The 18,900-nt window shown below is 33.6% G+C and overlaps 1 protein-coding gene across 4 annotated transcripts in view; it reads right to left on the bottom strand.

Moving 5' to 3' along the window:
• Larp4B (La-related protein 4B) overlaps nt 1–18,900 on the bottom strand; it is a 330,307-nt gene that overhangs the window by 259,747 nt on the left and 51,660 nt on the right. Inside the window, exon 1 of one of the 4 annotated variants that reach the window (XM_069844163.1) lies at nt 10,840–10,960. The exons of the other annotated variants lie outside the window; for them this stretch is intronic. Within the exon in view, the coding sequence (XP_069700264.1) occupies nt 10,840–10,935 (96 nt within the window). The 5' untranslated portion in view covers nt 10,936–10,960. Of the gene's footprint in view, nt 1–10,839; nt 10,961–18,900 lie in introns of those variants that run through there. 4 annotated transcript variants of the gene reach the window in all.

The raw sequence follows: 18,900 nt of genomic DNA, 5'->3' as shown, positions 1-18,900 counted from the left end.
AGACAGTTGCTGAACTTCCCCTTCGGGTGTCCGCCTCCCTCCATAGGTGCTATGCACGTTACAGGTTACATAGTGGCTCGGCGCATGATCGCATTTTCGTCGCGGCTGATCTAGACTATGCCATTTGAAAGTCCAGGAGAACAGAGAGGGTTTGGCATTGAACGGGTTAAATCAGCTGCTTGTCTATGCGGATGACGTGAATATGTTAGGAGAAAATCTACAAACGATTAGGGAAAATACGGAAATTTTACTTGAAGCAAGTAAACAGATAGATTTGGAAGTAAATCCTGAAAAGACAAACTATGTGATTGATTCGTGACGAGAATATTGTACGAAATGGAAATATAATAATTGGAAATTTGTCCTTTGAAGAGGTGGAAAAGTTGAAATATCTTGGAGCAACAGTAACAAATATAAATGACACTCGGGAGGAAATTAAGCACAGAACAAATAATGAAAATACCTATTATTATACGGTTGGGAAACTTTTATCAATCAATCTGCTCTCAAAAAATCTGAAAGTTAAAATTTATAAAACAGTTATATTACCGGTATTTTTTTTATGGTTTTGAAACTTGAACTTAACAGATGCTAAGAGTGTTTGAGAATAAGGTAATTAGGAATATATTTGGGACTGAGAGGGATGAAGTTACAGGGGAATGGAGAAAGTTACATAACCCAGAACTGCAAGCACTGTATTCTTAACCTGACATAATTAGGAACATTAAATCGAGACGTTTGAGATGAGCAGGGCATGTAGCACACATGGGCGAATTCAGAAATGCATAAATATAGTGTTAGTTGGAAGACCAGAGGGAAAAAGACTTTTGGGGAGGCCGAGACGTAGATGGGAGGATAATGTAAAAGCGAATTTGAGGGACGTGGGGTATGATGGTAGAGAATGGGTTAATCTTGCTCAGGATAGGGACCGATGGCGGGCTTATATGAGGGCGGCAATGAAACTCCGGGTTCCTTAAAGCCACTAATAATAATAATAATAATAATAATAATAATAATAATAATAATAATAATAATAATAATAATAATAATAAAATACGTGCATGAAAATAATGCAGCCCAACTTCATTCTTAATTTTTAGTGAACGGTTCATAAATCTAACATATATATATTTTTTTGTTTTGTTTTGTTTTGTTTTGTTAACGTTAAAAATTTAGAAGTTTATACTGAAGAACACATAAATAAGTCTACCTAAAATTTTTCCAACAAGTTAAATACATAAAACTCGTGCGTCGTTATTGCATATTATTACTTACTACGTTATTTATTATAAACCAATTTGATGGTTTACTTTGAGAAACAACAAAAATTCCACTATGTAATTTAGATATCGTAGACGCAAATTCTCTCTGATGATGCCGTAAAAGGCGAAAACGTTTATACATTATTTATATTTAACATGTATTAACAAATGTTAATATTAAATTGGTAAGTCATAAGATTGAACATTTTAACATTATTTATTGTCTTTAATAACCGACTTATCAAAATAGAAACATGAATTGTGAACTATTCTAGCAAGTAAAGAGAAAAATTATTTATATTCTATGAATCCTAAAATTTTGAGTATCATGCTACTAAAAATAATGGTTTTATGACAATTTAAATACATAACCGACATGTGCGCGTCTCGTACAGAATAGCCGTTTTATTAAACATGCTATAAGATTGGGGCCTAGAAATACGAGGACTCTGATTCAGTCCCACCGTCTTTGTGACGAGGTAGGATTTGATTAATGACAAGTTGACATAACAGATATCAGAGGAAAGTAACCATACTGCTAACGACAAGGTTAGGCAAGGTTTGATAAGGAGATAGATTAGTGACAAGTTGACCCACTGCCAATGACAAATAACTCCGCTATCAGTCACAAGGTTAAGTAGCTTTTGATGAGGAGTTAGATCAGTGACAAGTTGACCCACTAACAAAACTCTTATGTCAAATACCTTACTATAATAATACCGGACTGCTGTATACTATAGTCCCGACGCTGTTATTTCCGGCGTGACTCCGCCTCTTTGCTTACGTCTTAGAAAGTGAAGGCTCTATAAAGTCTAGGTAGGTAGTATCGTTCGCCATTTTTGTTCTTACGTTGCCGAGCTACCATACGAGGAATCTACTGGGTGTTCATTTCAAAGTGTGTCATGACGTCACTGTTGTTGGGTTACCGATTTGAAGCGAGTTTCAGCTTATATGTCAGAGAAGTTGCCTATTATTTAAGGCGTTCTTCAATCTGAACTTGAGAACGTGTACGGTATAACTTGAACGTCGTAGCAACAGATGGCGGTCTGTACTGTCTGTGTGCTACCATAACCTCTTTCGAACTGTGTTTTGCGCCGGCAAGTCGTACGCAGGGTATTTGTTATCATCGGTTGCGTACGGTAACATTCCACAACACAAATCAAATGCTCCGTGTCCATGTTGACCGTCGAAGTTAATGTCAACAAATATGTAAGTAATCGTCTTAAACCTCTCCCCGCATCCCGACAGTACGTATTTCCAAACAGTTTACATTCCTGCCACTACTGGCGCTACCGTACGTATCGGTACGTACTCTTCAGAATGAACGCCGTACTCGCTAGGCAACTTCTCTGCCTCATAGGTTATACACCTCTGCGGAAGTGTAGGAAGATTGAATTCTCTAGGCTCATCGGCTAGCCACATGACGGCATACAGCGAGCCATGACACACTTTGAACTAAACACCCAGTATTTGCCACACCGTTAAACATTATCATGTCGTAGCTCCTATGATAATAAATCAAACGCAATGTAATTCAGCAAATAATTGAGCGGCAAATAACGTCTTCGTGTGCTTTCTGCGAACGCCATCGAAAGAGCTAAAATGGCGGGCGATTATATGAAGTATTTATCGAGCCTTAAGAAATGAATCAGCGAATCACAAGACGCACACGTTTAAATGTAGCCGACCTGCAACGCGATTGGCTGCCGGAAATTAGAACGACGGGACTATAGTAGCATTGGCGTGAGTGCGAAATATCGCGGACCTGACATCTAGCGGAGCGGGATGGAATTACGTCCACATATACAAATATTAACATAGCGGGATTCGGACTATTGTTTAAAACGTGAGTTACTAATGTGGAATTATATATGAAACACTTAAGAAATGTTGAATAGTATTTAATGTAAAATTATTACCTTATATCAGAGCCGCATATTATGAGAATATTGCATACTTCATATTACTTTTCGTAATTATTATTAATATGTTTTCTTTGCTTTAGTGAGACAAAATCAGTTCTGACATTAGGAATGAATTTACAATAATGCTTTATATACCCATTGCTGACAACTGCAAAAATAAAAATGGTAGCATTCTGATGATTGTAATAATTATTAGTAAAGGCATGTAGACAACAATAAAACTTAATTTGCTAGAATCTTAAAATTTTTAATATATTTTAACTTCTATTCATTTATTAGACCTAAATAAAAAAGATAATTTTTATTGTTCTATCAACACAGAGACAAAGACATTAGGCCTAACAACGAATTTTGTTGACTCACGTCTTATGAACTGTCGGAAATCGAAAGTACGATTTGGAGCAATTTGTAATGCTGTAATTTTGTAGCAATTATAAACAGCACATATGCACCCTGACATTTTAACATAGCACTAATTAATAAAACTATTAACTAGCCCAGCAACAATATACATTGCAGTTGATTACAGCTTGTTCCGCGAGTATCTCGACACCGGCAGGTAGGTAGCAGCACCAGCGTCGTTCGTACGCAGAACTGCTAGCTGTCAGGTATTATTATAGTAAGGTATTTGTCCTTATTGTCAAATCCCTTTATTTTTGCGATATTTTGTGTTTTGAAAACGGTGGCACACTATTCACGTATTTCAAATCTTGCAATGGAATTTAATAACCATCTTTTATAACTAATCACGTCTTTTCTATTCTCGAGGCACTTCTGAAATTCATTGAAATGTTATTGGATTGTGCACATACACTTTCTCTGCAAATTAAAAACAAGACACTAGAAGATAGATTGCGAATTAATTCTTTTTTACAATGCATAGTGGGCCAGATTTCAATCTAGCTCAGCGGTGACCAAAACTCGAGCTGCAGTGATTACATGCGACAGACAGCCTATGAAGTAAGGAGACGGAGGAAAGGTACTTGGCATGTAAACTACAACCAGTGGTGGTTCCTGTACTAACATCTTGATCAATTGCGCCGATAAAAAATCTCAAGCTTTGCTGTATCAGTAATATGACTGCTGTCATCAAGAGCCAGTGAATAATATACGATTTTTCTTGCTTCTTTCTTTAATCTTGCCCTTGAATATAATCGGAATTTTCTAAATTCTTCTCTCGATACTTGGTCGAGAAATTCGTAGTTTTTTTTTTAAATTAAAAACTTCTTATGGACAAGTTATTTAAGCTATTTTAATCATTACTCTTTTGAGAAATTCTGTTCTATTAAAAGGCTTTAGAGCACGAGATATTTCAAACCCCATTAGGTAGCTGACTTCCTTACATTTATTTATCTCATCTTTCTCTTCCTGGCTATGATTTAAGACATGTCAATTCCTGGCGTTTAACAGTTCGTTGGCACATAATATTGAATCAGTTTTTTCTGAAATATTATTATTAAATGAATAACTAATAAATAGTTATCCTCATATTGTAAAGATTAAGAAGATTAAAATTGAGATAAAACGTAATAATTTCATCCTCCTAGGGAGAAGATCTAAAAATATCAATATTCATGCATGCACAGAAGAATTATAGAAACACATACTTAGTGGTCAGTAATAATAATAATAATAATAATAATAATAATAATAATAATAATAATAATAATAATAATAATAACAATAATAATAACAATAATAATACTAACAATAATAATAATAATACTAACAATAATAATAATAATAATAATAACAATAATAATAATAACAATAATAATAATAATACTAACAATAATAATAATAACAATAATAATAATAATAATAATACTAACAATAATAATAATACTAACAATAATAATAATAACAATAATAATAATAACAATAATAATAATAACAATAATAATAATAACAATAATAATAACAATAACAATAATAATACATTATTCACCGTGGCAATTAATGTTTCTATATACTCTTAATTGAACCGTTGAGCAAAGTAAACATATTACATTTTGTCCGACAGAACAACAAAAAATTTCCCCTTCTCATTCTTTACGAAACCACCTCTTACTGCTTGTAGAGACAGAGTTTGTAGAGCGACATGATACCAGTGGCGTAGCGTCACTGTAAGCTAAAAAGCTCAGCTTCCCCAGTTAATAATAATTTCAAAATAAACCTGCCGTTTATGAAAAAAAAATTATTTATTAATTTTAATAGAGTTTATATTTATGCGTTAAATATTGTGATGCGGCAGCTCAGGATGATTTGTGATGCAGCAGTAAACAAGAAGCCTGTACACACCAGCTTCCAAGCAGACTGGTTTCTTTCACTCATTCTTCTGTGTAACCCATCCCGCAGATTCTCCATCCCTTTGTAACTAAACTACCCTTGTCGCAAGGCACGGAAGAAGCTAGCTTTTACATTCAAAGTTTCCGAGTTATCCCTTTCGTGAGGGTTTGTTCAGTTGAAGTGCTAGTGTGCATTGTGGCTGATATAATGAATAATGAGTGAAATAACAGTTCCTGACACCAATTTACTTGAATTTTTAGGACAATTCTATTATCAAGACTGACTTACGAACAAAAGTGCGATTTAAAAAACAAATGACCGTGTCTATTTATTAGAGATATGTGTAAACCATGAAATCATATTTTACTACGTACCATTTGAGGTCATGCCTTATTGGTGTTACGAGGTTCCAACCAATCTTCGACTGCTGACTTGATATTGACTACTATTTATTTTAAGACTATATTTTTGTAATACGTTTTCTCATATGTACATGAAAGACAACTTGAGTTAGCTTCCCCTGCTCAAAATTTCATGCTACGCCACTGCATGATACCGCCACTGCTTGCCTTCAGTACGTGAATGAAACACACAGCAATGTACAGGAAACTCCTCGTACCCGTTTGAATGTCTGTGATTACACGACACCCGCTTTGGTCACCGCTGGCCTAGCTGGAAAAAATTTAGACTATTTTTCAAAATCACTGAAGTTAGTGTTTCTAGGCTGTCAACACAAACCAAATGTCTGAATTTAAAAAATCCGCAACGCAGAAAGGGATTCGGAAAGATCGATAACAGTAAATACAAAGCCGAAGTTGATTATAATTATAATTATTGATAAACACTCGGTCGGTCCGTATCGTGTTGTGCGTTGGAGCGATGCAAGGAAAGATCGTTCTGTATTGTGCTTAAGCAAAATATATTTATTACACATGGAAAACCTGCCCAAATGCATGTACTTTTGGTTTATATAAAGTTTAATTAATTTTCTCCATGTTAGGTACTGTAATAATAATTAGGAACCGCATTTTACCCCAGGAGGCTACAAGATTGAGTGCCTGCTTGTAGCAAGTGGAGTACTTGTCTGCTTACGCACATCTGTTTGGTCAAGTTGGGCAGAACAAAACATAGACCACTAACATTTTTTAGTAGGTTATTTTACGACGCTTTATCAACATCTGAGGTTATTTAGCGTCTGAATGAGATGAAGGTGATAATGCAGGTGAAATGAGTCCGGGATCCAGCATCTAAAGTTACCCAACATTTGCTCATATTGGGTTGAGGGAAAACCCCGAAAAAACCTCAACCAGGTAACTTGCCACGACCGGGAATCGAACCCGGGCCACCTGGTTTCGCGGCCAGACGCGCTAACCGTTACTCCACAGGTGTGGACACCACTGTAACAATTACACTAATATTTACAATTTATATTATTTACACTATGATAAAGAATGTAGGCCTACACTGATTAAACATTATTTACAAGTGTATTATAATGAAAGATTTTATTTCATTATACTAGAGCAGCTGGCTACGGACTGGAAGGTCCGGGGTTCGATCCCAGATGGTGACAGGATTTTTTCTCGTTGCCAAACTTTCAGAACGGTCCCAATGTTCACTCAGCCTTCTATAAAATTGAGTACCGGGTCTTTCCCGGGGGTGAAAGGCGGTCAGAGCGTGGTGCCGACCACACCACCTCATTCTAGTGCCGAAAACATGGGGCTCTACCTCCATGCCCCCCCCCCAAGTGCCTTCATGGTATGTTACGGGGATACCTTTACCTTTTTTTTTTTACCTTTTTTACTACAGCCTACTTATTTTGTAAATAGTGTATAAAGGGGTTTGAGACATTTGACTTGTTAAAAAAAATTGCTTTTTGTTTCTAGAATATGATCTTTCTTCAAATATGGCTTTTATGGAATATGATTTTTATTTTAATATGCCAAATTTCCTTCATTATGAAATATCATTTCTTTGATACAAATTGTTTTATTTAACACTAAATTGTAATTGTGTAACTCTGAATTACATGTAACTAAACATATAAGCTTAATATACATTTTGCTGTTAATAATAATAATAATAATAATAATAATAATAATAATAATAATAATAATAATAATAATAATAATAATAATAATAATAATAATCCGTTTTCTGTATTATTGTTATTTATATTTGCTATGCATTTTTATATTGGTTGAGAGGAAGAGAAGGCCTTATGGTCTTATCTCTGCCAGTGAAATGTTTAAATGTTATGTTTTATTTAACGACGCTCGCAACTGTTGAGGTTATATCAGCGTCGCCGGTGTGTAGGAATTTTGTCCCGCAGAAGTTCAGTAAATCTAGTGACATGAGCCTGTCTCATTTAAGCACACTTAAATGCCATCGACCTAGCCCGGGTTCGAACCCGCAACCTCGGGCATAGAAGGTCACAGCGCTATACCAACTGCGCCAACCAGGCCGACCTGCCAGTGAAGATAAATTAACTAAATAAATGAACAAATAATTAAATTGTAGGGAACATCATCGTAATTCCAGTCTTTATTACTATAATGCGTTGTAAACTGTCTATGAGGTCTAGTTTTGAATCAAGAATAGAACGTCAACTTCAGCATAAACAATTTGCTGTGACAGGCATCAAATATGACGTCACGTCAATATATTCTATGAACAGCTAACCTTCCGTATGCCTAGGGTCAGAATACTGTCCCCAATAATAATGTTTGAAATTACTGAATTAAAATTAAATTTTCGATCTTTAATTCATTTTTGTACTGAGATTTAAACAAATTTTTAAACTCCATATTGCGGCTTAACTACGAACGCGCGCCTTTTTCCAATTTTTTTTTTTTTTTATTTTAGGTGACGACCAGTAAAAGTGGCCTTCGGTGATTCGTAACGAGATATTTTAATTAATGCTTGAGAAGAAAAGCTCTTCAGAATCAGTATATGAGTACCTTTTATTTTAATTACCAATAGTGTGTTCATAAAGCGATTGTTTTTTTTTTTTTTCTGATTTGAGTTTACAGTATACAGAGACAAAATGTAGAATGATATTTTTCCAGCTAGATTGTGATTTTAACCTACTCTGCGGCTTATTTAAAAGAACTGCTGCTATATCGTGACAGCGATCTTTGAATAAAATATACCAAATTATAGTTAAAAATAAAGGTTCTGTAATGATAGATCTATATGTTTTCGTGAAAATGAATTTTTATCCATCGTACATAATAGCTGTAGTATTAGATCAGTACATTTTGACCTCAAAACTCTCTCATTTGAATTACGCCTTCCGGATGATACATAATGTTACCCATTTCTCCAACAAGCTTCCAGTTAGCAGCATTTGAAACTTAGATGTCAAAACTTCTGAACACATTATTCTGTATCTTGATGTTGAACAATATACGTCTCGTATAAAAATAATAATCTTTTTATACATTAGACATAAATAACACTCTTTGTAGTTTTCTGTCTTTCTAAGAACGTAACTCAGTGTCACGTACGATTTTTCAAAACAACCAGACTGACCTATCTTAGTAGTTGTAGTTTCTACTTCTATAAATATAGGCGATTCTAGAACAAAAATAACTTTATAAATCAATCAGTATTAGCCCGCGGTACGATCCCACGAGAAACTTTAAATCAACTTAAACAATTTAAAATTTCTGATGCAACGATTGATGCCATAGGATCTCATGTGTTAAAATCATCCTTAGCTATAATTAGTAATCATTTGTACCCAACAAACTTTTATTGTAAATGATTTCCTATGTTTTCATAGCATTTATCTTAATGCTTTCTTTTTTCTTTTCAACTTGTCACACAATTGGTTTTCATGATAATTCTTTATGAATTGATTAGTAGGCCGATCTATTCGAACCCTTATTTAGGGCGGTTTTTTTTATTAAAAATTATTAGCAAACAAATTTTCGGTGTATTGTAACTACAAATGTAGGATAAAAACGCGTAAAACTCTGGTTTGAACTATTGGTTTACTTAAAAGCATATTGTTTGTCGAAATGCTAAAATCTCGCCACACACATTTTCATAATTTCATGCTGAAGATAGAGAATCATATAGAGAAAAACGTTTTCACGTGCATGTGCATAATAGTTTTTAATGAAATCAATATAACTGACGACAAAAAAAAAGTTTAACTACCAAACTGACGTCGTGTAGTTGTAGTTTTCGTGCAAACTGTTTTCAATTTCAGAACAACATTTCCTACAGTAATGGGTATCCTTTTTCAGTCTCATAAATTTGCGGTACACTGTCTTACAAATTGGATATTTAAATATTTAATTAAAAACCACTCGTTTGGAACAAGATGAAACACAGACGTTAGGTCCTTTTTATAATGTCCACAATTTTAATGTCCATTTTATTATGTCCATTACATAAAAGTCCATTACACTATGTCCATAAATATATGTCCAATAAAGTATATGTCCACTTTATTTTTATCCAGTTACATAAATTTTATGTCCACATTTTTACGTCCACTATATGACTGTAAAATACATTACATTATGTCCATCTACAAATTTACTTCAATTCCCTACTCAATCTCTTCTGCCTGTTCATCTTCATACAGCTTCAGATATCTAATAGATTTGAGGTAAGTTCTGATGTGTATACTTCTTCGTTGCAGTGGTTATAATTCCGAACAATCTCTTCTACTCGACTTAAATTTTGTAGGTACGATCTTTTACTATGGTGTCGCACATTAATATGCCCGCCAAGCACATCTCTCTTTTCACATCTCCAGTAGGCCTATCTCTTTTGTCCATTACTGCTGTATGAATGATAACAAAAACTTTTATACAATAGCAAAGGTTTTTCTCTTTTTAGACTGGATCAATTTTGCTTCATCCATGGTTGTGGCTCAATTTACTCTATAGACGAAAGAAGGTAGTCGTTTCGATAGTTTCGATAAACAATCAGGAAGCTAAAAATATTGCTGATCCAGTATTAAATAAAAGTAGACTTTAAAAAGTGGGCATAAATGAAAGTGGACTTAAATAAAAGTGGACATAACAGTCATGGACCCAAAAAAATGGACGCACTTAAAATGTGACATAAATGAAAATTGACAAAAATATTAGAGGATGTAAGTCATATGGACATGGTTTCAATGGACTTAACGTCTTGGAAGCCAGATACATATTTGTATTTTAACACGAGACTTCCGCTTAGGAGCATTTTACTTGTCCATCGAAAATTCACAACCACACGACACATCATATTAAATGGAATCATAAAAAAAAAATAACTTTTCTTGCGGCACTTCAAACGGTCGTCCTGACAACACATTACACACAATTCAAGATGGTCGACTTGTTTAAAATCTGACCTACCGTGGTAGTAGTTGTAGTTGTCGCATAAAATATACCAAATTCTGGAAAGATGATGGGGCCTTCGAAAAACCAATCCACCAAGGCTTCCATCACCATCGCCACGAGAGGAACACAGCATGACTGATACCGCACTGAACGTCAGAGTCGCTCTGAGCGCCAGCCGCGGGCGACGGCGGTACTGCAATCCGCAGCACCCCACGGCGCAGGTCCGGGGCTTCCTTGTAGTCAAAATACGGGGGGCGTTTGTTCAATTTTCTTAGTCGTAAGTTGGTGATACAGTCCCGTGATCAATACGCTGCTGTCCTGCCTTCATTCAGCTTGTTTATTGCGTAACGTGATGTCACTCCCATCATGTGAACAGACGCAGGTCTACGCATCGCTGTTTACACGCGCATGGCCACGATATCAACATAACCTGCATGTGGATCCATGCCTCCATGCGCATTTACGTGCTAGCTATAATGGACCATTCCATGCCGTCTCGATTACTCGTTCAGAAGGGGGGAAGAGAGAGACAGACAGATCGTGTAATGGCATACCACTCTGCCGTATTGAAAAATATCGGTCACATCACAAGATACCACGCTCTCACTATATGTTTTGTACGCTTCGTAACATTTTCGTTATATTATAATAATTTTATCTCGAACTATTGTTCAAATCAAAAACTGATCGCGGACTGCGACCGGGTGCGAGTTCAAATCTCCTTCGGTCAGATTATCTGGTAGAGATTTTCTTCAGAGATTCCCTAAGACTGTAAGGCGAATGTCAGGTACTTCCATTTCGAACGTTCGGCCTCATCTAGCCAAATACCTTCTCGCTATCATTTACTGAATCAACGATAGACAACCTCGCAATTGGTGCAGCGTCGTTAAATAACCGATCAAAATCTATCTAGATAACCTCATAGATAATGGAGCTTAATTAAATAACTCATTAATATATGACACCAGATAACCTAGTAGTTGATGAGCGTCGTCAAATAACCAATTAATATACGACTTAAATAACATCGCAGTTGATACAACGGCGTTAAATAACCAATTAAAATATGACTTGGATAACATCGCAGTTGATGTAACGTTGTTATAAGCCTATAACAAATTAAAATATGACCTAAATAACCTAATAGTTAATACAACGTCGTTCAATAATCTCAGAGTATGACCTAAATAACATCGTAAAAAAGGTAAAGGTATCCCCGTAACATGCCATGAAGGCACTTGGGGGGCATGGAGGTAGAGCCCCATGCTTTCCATGACCTCGGCACTAGAATGAGGTGGTGTGGTCGGCACCACGCTCTGACCGCCTTTTACCCCCGGGAAAGATCCGGTACTCAATTTTATAGGAGGCTGAGTGAACCTCGGGGCCGTTCTGAAAGTTTGGCAACGAGAAAAAATCCTGTCACCACCTGGGATCGAACCCCGGACCTTCCAGTCCGTAGCCAGCTGAAATAACATCGTAGTTGATATAACTTCGTTAAATAACCAATTAAAACATAACTTGGACAAATCGCAGTTGATACAACGTCATTAAATAACTAATTAAATATGACTTAGATAACATCGCAGTTGATACAACTTTGTTAAATAGCCAATTAAAATATAAACTAAATAATCTAGCAGTTGATACAGCGTCGTTAAATAACCTTTAGAATATGACCTAAAGAACACCGCAGTTGATACAAGGTCGTTAAAATAAAACCAATCAAAATATTACCTAAACAACCAGTAATTGATACAATGTCGTCAAATAACCAATTAAAACACGACCTAGACAAATCGCAGTTGATACTTCTTTAAATAACCAATTAAAGTATGACCTAGATAACATCGCAGTTGATACAATGTGATTAAATAACCAATTAAAATATGACCTACTTAACACTGCAGTTGATACAATGTCTTTAAATAACCAATTAAAATATTACCTAGATATCATCGCAGTTGATACATAGTCGTTAAATAACCAATTAAAATATGACTTAGATTACATCGCAGTTGATACAACGTTGTTAAATAACCAATTAAAATATTACCTATATAACATCGCAGTTGATACATAGTCGTTAAATAACCAGTTAAATTATAACCTAAACAACCCAGTAGTTGATACAACGTTGTTAAAGAACCAATTAAATTACAACTTTGTGAAATAACCAATTAAATTATAACCTGAACAACCTAGTAGTTGATACAACGTCGTTAAATAACCAATTAAAATATAACATAAACAACCCAGTAGTTGATACAACGTCGTTAAAATATCTAATTAAATTATAACATAAACAACCCAGTAGTTGATACAACGTTGTTAAATAATCAATTAAATATAACAAATAATCCAGTAGTTGATGCAACGTTGTTAAATAACCAATTAAATTTAACATAAATAATGTAGTAGTTGATACAACATCGTTAAATAACCAAATGAAATATAACCTAAACAATCCAATAGTTGATTCAACGTCGTTAAATAACCAATTAAAATGTTAGCTAAATAACCCAGTAGTTGATACAACTTCGTTAAATAACCAATTAAAATATAACATATATATAACATTGTACGTGAATTAGTGTGTCAATGAAAAATTGCTAATTAGAGAAAAGTTAATTCTAACATTCAAATGATGAATTAAATACAACCTTGCAACCTCTTATATCTGAAATTCATAAAATGTAATAATTAAGAGGTAGCAAGTAATCTGAAATGTATTTAATTCGTCATTTGAATGTTAGAAATCAATTTTTTCTACGACCATACTGAAATGAAGTTATTATGCAATGATCATCTGTATCGAAATGACATTCATTTCGATACAGGTTATCATTTCGATACAGATTTCTTATTTCAATAAATACCATTGATTTCGAGATAATAAATGCTTTAATCAAACTGCAAAAAGTATAGTAAACTCAATTAAAATGGAAAAAAAACTACAAAAACTACACATATCCTGTTTTATTGAAATACATAATATAATTATGAACAGTACAATTTTGTAATACAATTTCTCGTACACGTTAAAACTTACAAAAAGGAACTGTGACTTCATTTATTTATTTTCGTACCTATAGGAACTGTAAATAAGAATAACTTGCATTCTTTTGTTTCCCACTGTCTCAAACGTGACTGTTTTGTTTCCCACTATCTAAAACCCACATTCCTACTTCCATATTGTCAATATAAAGATGTATGTGTGTAAACGTTAATTTTAATTTTTTATGAATTAATTAATTTTTGTCTAACCTTACTACAGATCGTAGAAAAACAACCTTCATTAGTTTTCCAATTGCTTCAAATATCGTATTTCCTTCTCGTGTTTAGAAAAACAACAAATTTTCCTTAAGACTTCGAAAACATATAACAGAGAAGGAACTAATTAACATCGTGTGCTATCCTCCATAAAGAAGTTCTTTGTCCTGCAACGATCAGGTCTTCATATACGTGCACTTGTTTACATGCGGAGTGTTCTTGTACGGAATTAAGATTACAAAGACAGCTCAGTACCGGTATCAGTAACAATTAAAACGTGTATTACTGCGAAACTTATGAAATGATTTCTTTAATACCATTACAAATTTCTCTAATGAGATATTAAAATACAGACACAGAAAAATTAATATTACATGAAATTATATTGCTATTATAATATTATAGTGCTAAAATAAACATTGAATAAAGGTGTCATTATTCCACGAAATTCCAAACACTCTTTACGATCATACTGCCACAGGTTTTCGCATAACACACGTAAAACTGTCACACTGTTAAACATAAATTATAAAGCTTCATAAAGATTGTATTGGATTATTTTACAACTTGCAACAAAAGAGCATCGTGAGCGAGAGAAAGAGAGGGAGATAACATATATCCTATAATATTTTTGATCGCTCTTTTTTCATGTTAAGCGATACAATGACTAAAGCTGTTAGCAGTGGCGGCTGCTGTAATTCAATCATGGAAATGCAGTGGTATGAAAAATCAAAATATCAAGTAATAACTTTGGAAATTCAGAATGACAAATCATGCATAGTTATAACTGGGGTGGGGGGGGGGGAAGACGGATTATAACATATTTGCATGTTTTACTCCTTAGCTCAAAATCATATGCTAGCATTATTCAAATGCGTTTCAAGAGATCTTTAATCAAATGACAGATTTTTGTAGTGCATAATAGAGTTGTGCACAACCGGTTACGAAAAATAGAAATTATATATTGCTATTGTATATATTTAGGTGTAATATTAGATAGTAAGGAGATTGGAAAGAACAAAATGAAAATACCGTAAATAATGGAAACGTAGCACTAACAGCAATAGACAAATGTTTAAATAAATGGCCCAACATATATAGCAAAAGATTAAATGATATTTATAGAGCCATGACTGAAGCAAAGGTATTATATAGTGTTGAGCAGTGGCGGTGCGTCAATAAGAGCACAAGAGCACGTGAACACCTTGTTTCCATTAATGCACGACTAGTTTATTATTTAAAACCGTATTGACTTAGTGGAAATGTATAATATCAGAACCGAGTATTTTAAACTTCCCTCATCTTGCATAGATTTCTTATGTAAATTTGGCAACATGCGTTCACGTACAAGCCGTGCTCTTTCCAAGGATGTTGCAGGAATTACACGCATGCGCGGGAGAAAATTGTCTTTCGCTGGCCGCTTATGACTCGTCAAGAGCACAAAGAGTTAAGTGAACAGTGAATCTATCCAACAGATGTCAGGTGCATCGATGACTATCGTTCACGTGCTATATCTCGAGGAGGAAATTTAATAGTCTGTATTTTAGCCTGTAGGTGTCAGCATTTCTCACTGTCGGAACGTGTGTACAGTGCTGCTACGAGAGTGTAGTTTGTGAATTACTATACTTTAGTGTTATCATAATAGGATAGTTTGGTAAATATTTATCCATGGTTTGGCTTTCAAACACGTGATGACTGAATGTTATAGTGGTATGAATTTAAGTATTTGTATGGTAGTGTATAATATTTACTGGCATGTATTTATAGTAATCAATCTATGCGAATGGGATTACAGTACTGGTATAGGCTATAGTGTATCAATGTGTTGTGAACCAAAATATATTACTGAACTCACTCTTTTGTAAATAACAGCACTGTGGTATGTATTAATTTTTAACAAACGTAAACAATGAACTCTGTTCAAGCAATTTTGAACAGTAAAGAACTGGGTAAACTGACTTACCAAGAAAAATTGGAAATAAAAAGACTGGGTTTCATTATTATTATTATTATTATTATTATTATTATTATTATTATTATTATTATTATTATTATTATTATTATATGTTTTGAATTTATATAGGGTTTATTTCGATAGTGAAACATGCAATCATGACATTTCATATTAGGCTAAATGTACGATTCCAAATTATTTTCGGTTTTGGAACACAAAATTGTGAACGCACGTAGGCCTAATATTTTATCACGAGCCACCACTGGTGTTGAGATATGGGGAAATTACTTATCATAAGTAAATATAGACAGAATAAGACCTAAATATTGTAAGAAATATTTGGGGATCCCATGGAATCCAGATAGCAGCCAGATTGGAAATGGGGACAATATTAGTTAGGAAAATTAAAATTTTGGGTAATATCGTAGACAAAGAAGAAAATGATATCTTGAAAAGATGTTTAAGATACCTGCAACCGATGAAAACTAAGTCAAATTGCATAAAATAATTAGAAAATAATGTAAGCAGTTTAGGAATAGATTGATAATGGCAAGAAATTGGCGAAATTAATATAAATTATTTTGATAGGTAAAATTATAAATGTTTAGCAATTTAAATAGTTTAAAATCATTAATAAATTACAAAGAAATGAAAATCATATGGGGACAGGAACAGGAAATTACATTTTCACCAAATGAAATATGTTTCATATCATCTATTTTTTTACCATAGTGGTCGAAATAGTCAGTGGACAAAACGTAATGGACGAATCATGAAATGGACAAATGTGTCAATGGACAAGAAAGAAAATGGACGAAACGTAGTGGACCAAAGGCTCTATAACAGGCATTTCTCATATTTATTCTGCGATTAATTTTCTTCCGAGTATCATTTATATTTGTTAATATTGCTCCAAGATATTTGAATTTTTCCACATCTTCAAAAGATAACTTATTTATTTATTCATTCATTCATTTATTCATTCATTCATTTATTTATTCATTCATTTATTTATTCATTCATTCATTTATTTATTTATGTGCTGGACAACAGCCATTGGCCAATAAAAGTCCAGCAAAGTGATACAATTAATATATCAAAATGAACAACTATGGTACAAATTAAATACTAGTGTTAACAACAAAATAAAGAACATAGATTACAATAATTAATTTACAAGGAGTAAAACTATAAATTATTAGGGAAAGGAGTTCATTCGTACTACCAATTTGTGTATAAGGATTATGCAAATAATATTAGCAAAGACATTGCCATATTCTAATACTTCTATACATTGAATGGATCGAAATCGCCTACATGTAAGTTAGCACGTTTAATACATCTGGAGACCGGCGAGGAAGATTTACAATTTCTAATATAGAAGAGTTTGTGATGTCTCATGTCCTTCATAGGAATACGAAGCCTGACACTGTTTAAGAAAGATTGACAATTAATGTCACCTTTAAGGACCTTACATAAGAATAAGTAATCGAGATCATGACGTCTGGCATACAGGCTTCGACATTTAAAGTACTCGCATTTTTTTATCATAGTTATACTCAGAGTTATTAGGCAGGAATCGGTACGAACATAATGAAATAAATTAATATTTTCCAGTTTAGCCGAATCAGAACTAGTAATAGAGTTCCAAACTACAGATGCATATTCGAGTTTCGATCTCACTAATGTATAGTATAGTATTAAAAGAGAGTCAGGTGTTGAAAAAGAATAAGTAATTGACCGAATTATTCCTAACATTCTTATATAATAATATATTATTATTCCTATATAAAAATATAATTTTATTTATTTATTTATTTATTTAATGTGCTGTACAACAGCCAGTGGCCAATTACAGTTCAGCACAAATATAACAAAAACATAAAACAAAAATAATTATTACACATAAATATAATTACAATTACAATAATGACGATGAATGGATAACTAAGAATACTATGAGAGAATGTTAATTGAGTATAATGCCTAAAAGAATACATAAATGATAAATCGTTGCCAAGAGCAAACAAAGTCTATACATTGAAGGGATCGAATTCGCAGCCATGCATGTTGACATTTTTAATGCATCTGGAGACTGGTGAAATTTATAATATTGAAAAGTTTGTGGGCTCTCATATCTTTTGTTGGAATACGTAAGGTAATATTGTTTAAGAAAGAGTCACAGGATATATCACCTTTGAGAACTTTACAAAAGAACAGATAATCTAGCTCATGGCGTCTAGCATATAGATTTTGGCAATTAAAATATTCACATTTTCTCTCATAACTATACCCGGAATTAATGGGCAGAAATCTGAATGAACATAAGGATATAAATTTTCTTTGTATATTTTCTAATTTAGCCGAGTCCGTAGTTGTAATCGAGTTCCAAACTACAGATGCATATTCGAGTTTCGATCGCACCAATGTATAGTATAGCATTAAAAGAGAATCGGGCGTGGAAAAAGAATAAGTTGTTGGCCGTATTATTCCTAGCATTCTGATTGCGTGATTGTAAATGTAATCAACGTGACTATGAAAATACAATTTACTGTCAAAGAATATTCCCAAATCTTTTACGCAATACGTTCTGTTAATTAGTACATTATTTAGATAATAATTAAATTTCAGTGAAGAAGTTTTTCTAGAAAAGTAATAATAATAATAATAATAATAATAATAATAATAATAATAATAATAATAATAGTAATAAACTTTTCGCGGGGCGTCCTGCCACCTATTTTATTTACAACTACATCCCTAATTAAGAGTACTATAAACCATTTCGGAAATGCAAATATAACTGTAGAAGAATCTTCTGGGTAGTCTTAATTGTAATACTGCGATGGACT

This window comes from Periplaneta americana, chromosome 1 (genome assembly GCF_040183065.1).
Source record: "Periplaneta americana isolate PAMFEO1 chromosome 1, P.americana_PAMFEO1_priV1, whole genome shotgun sequence".
Classification (NCBI taxonomy): Eukaryota; Metazoa; Arthropoda; class Insecta; order Blattodea; family Blattidae; genus Periplaneta; species Periplaneta americana.
This window is presented reverse-complemented; position numbering and strand designations above follow the sequence as displayed.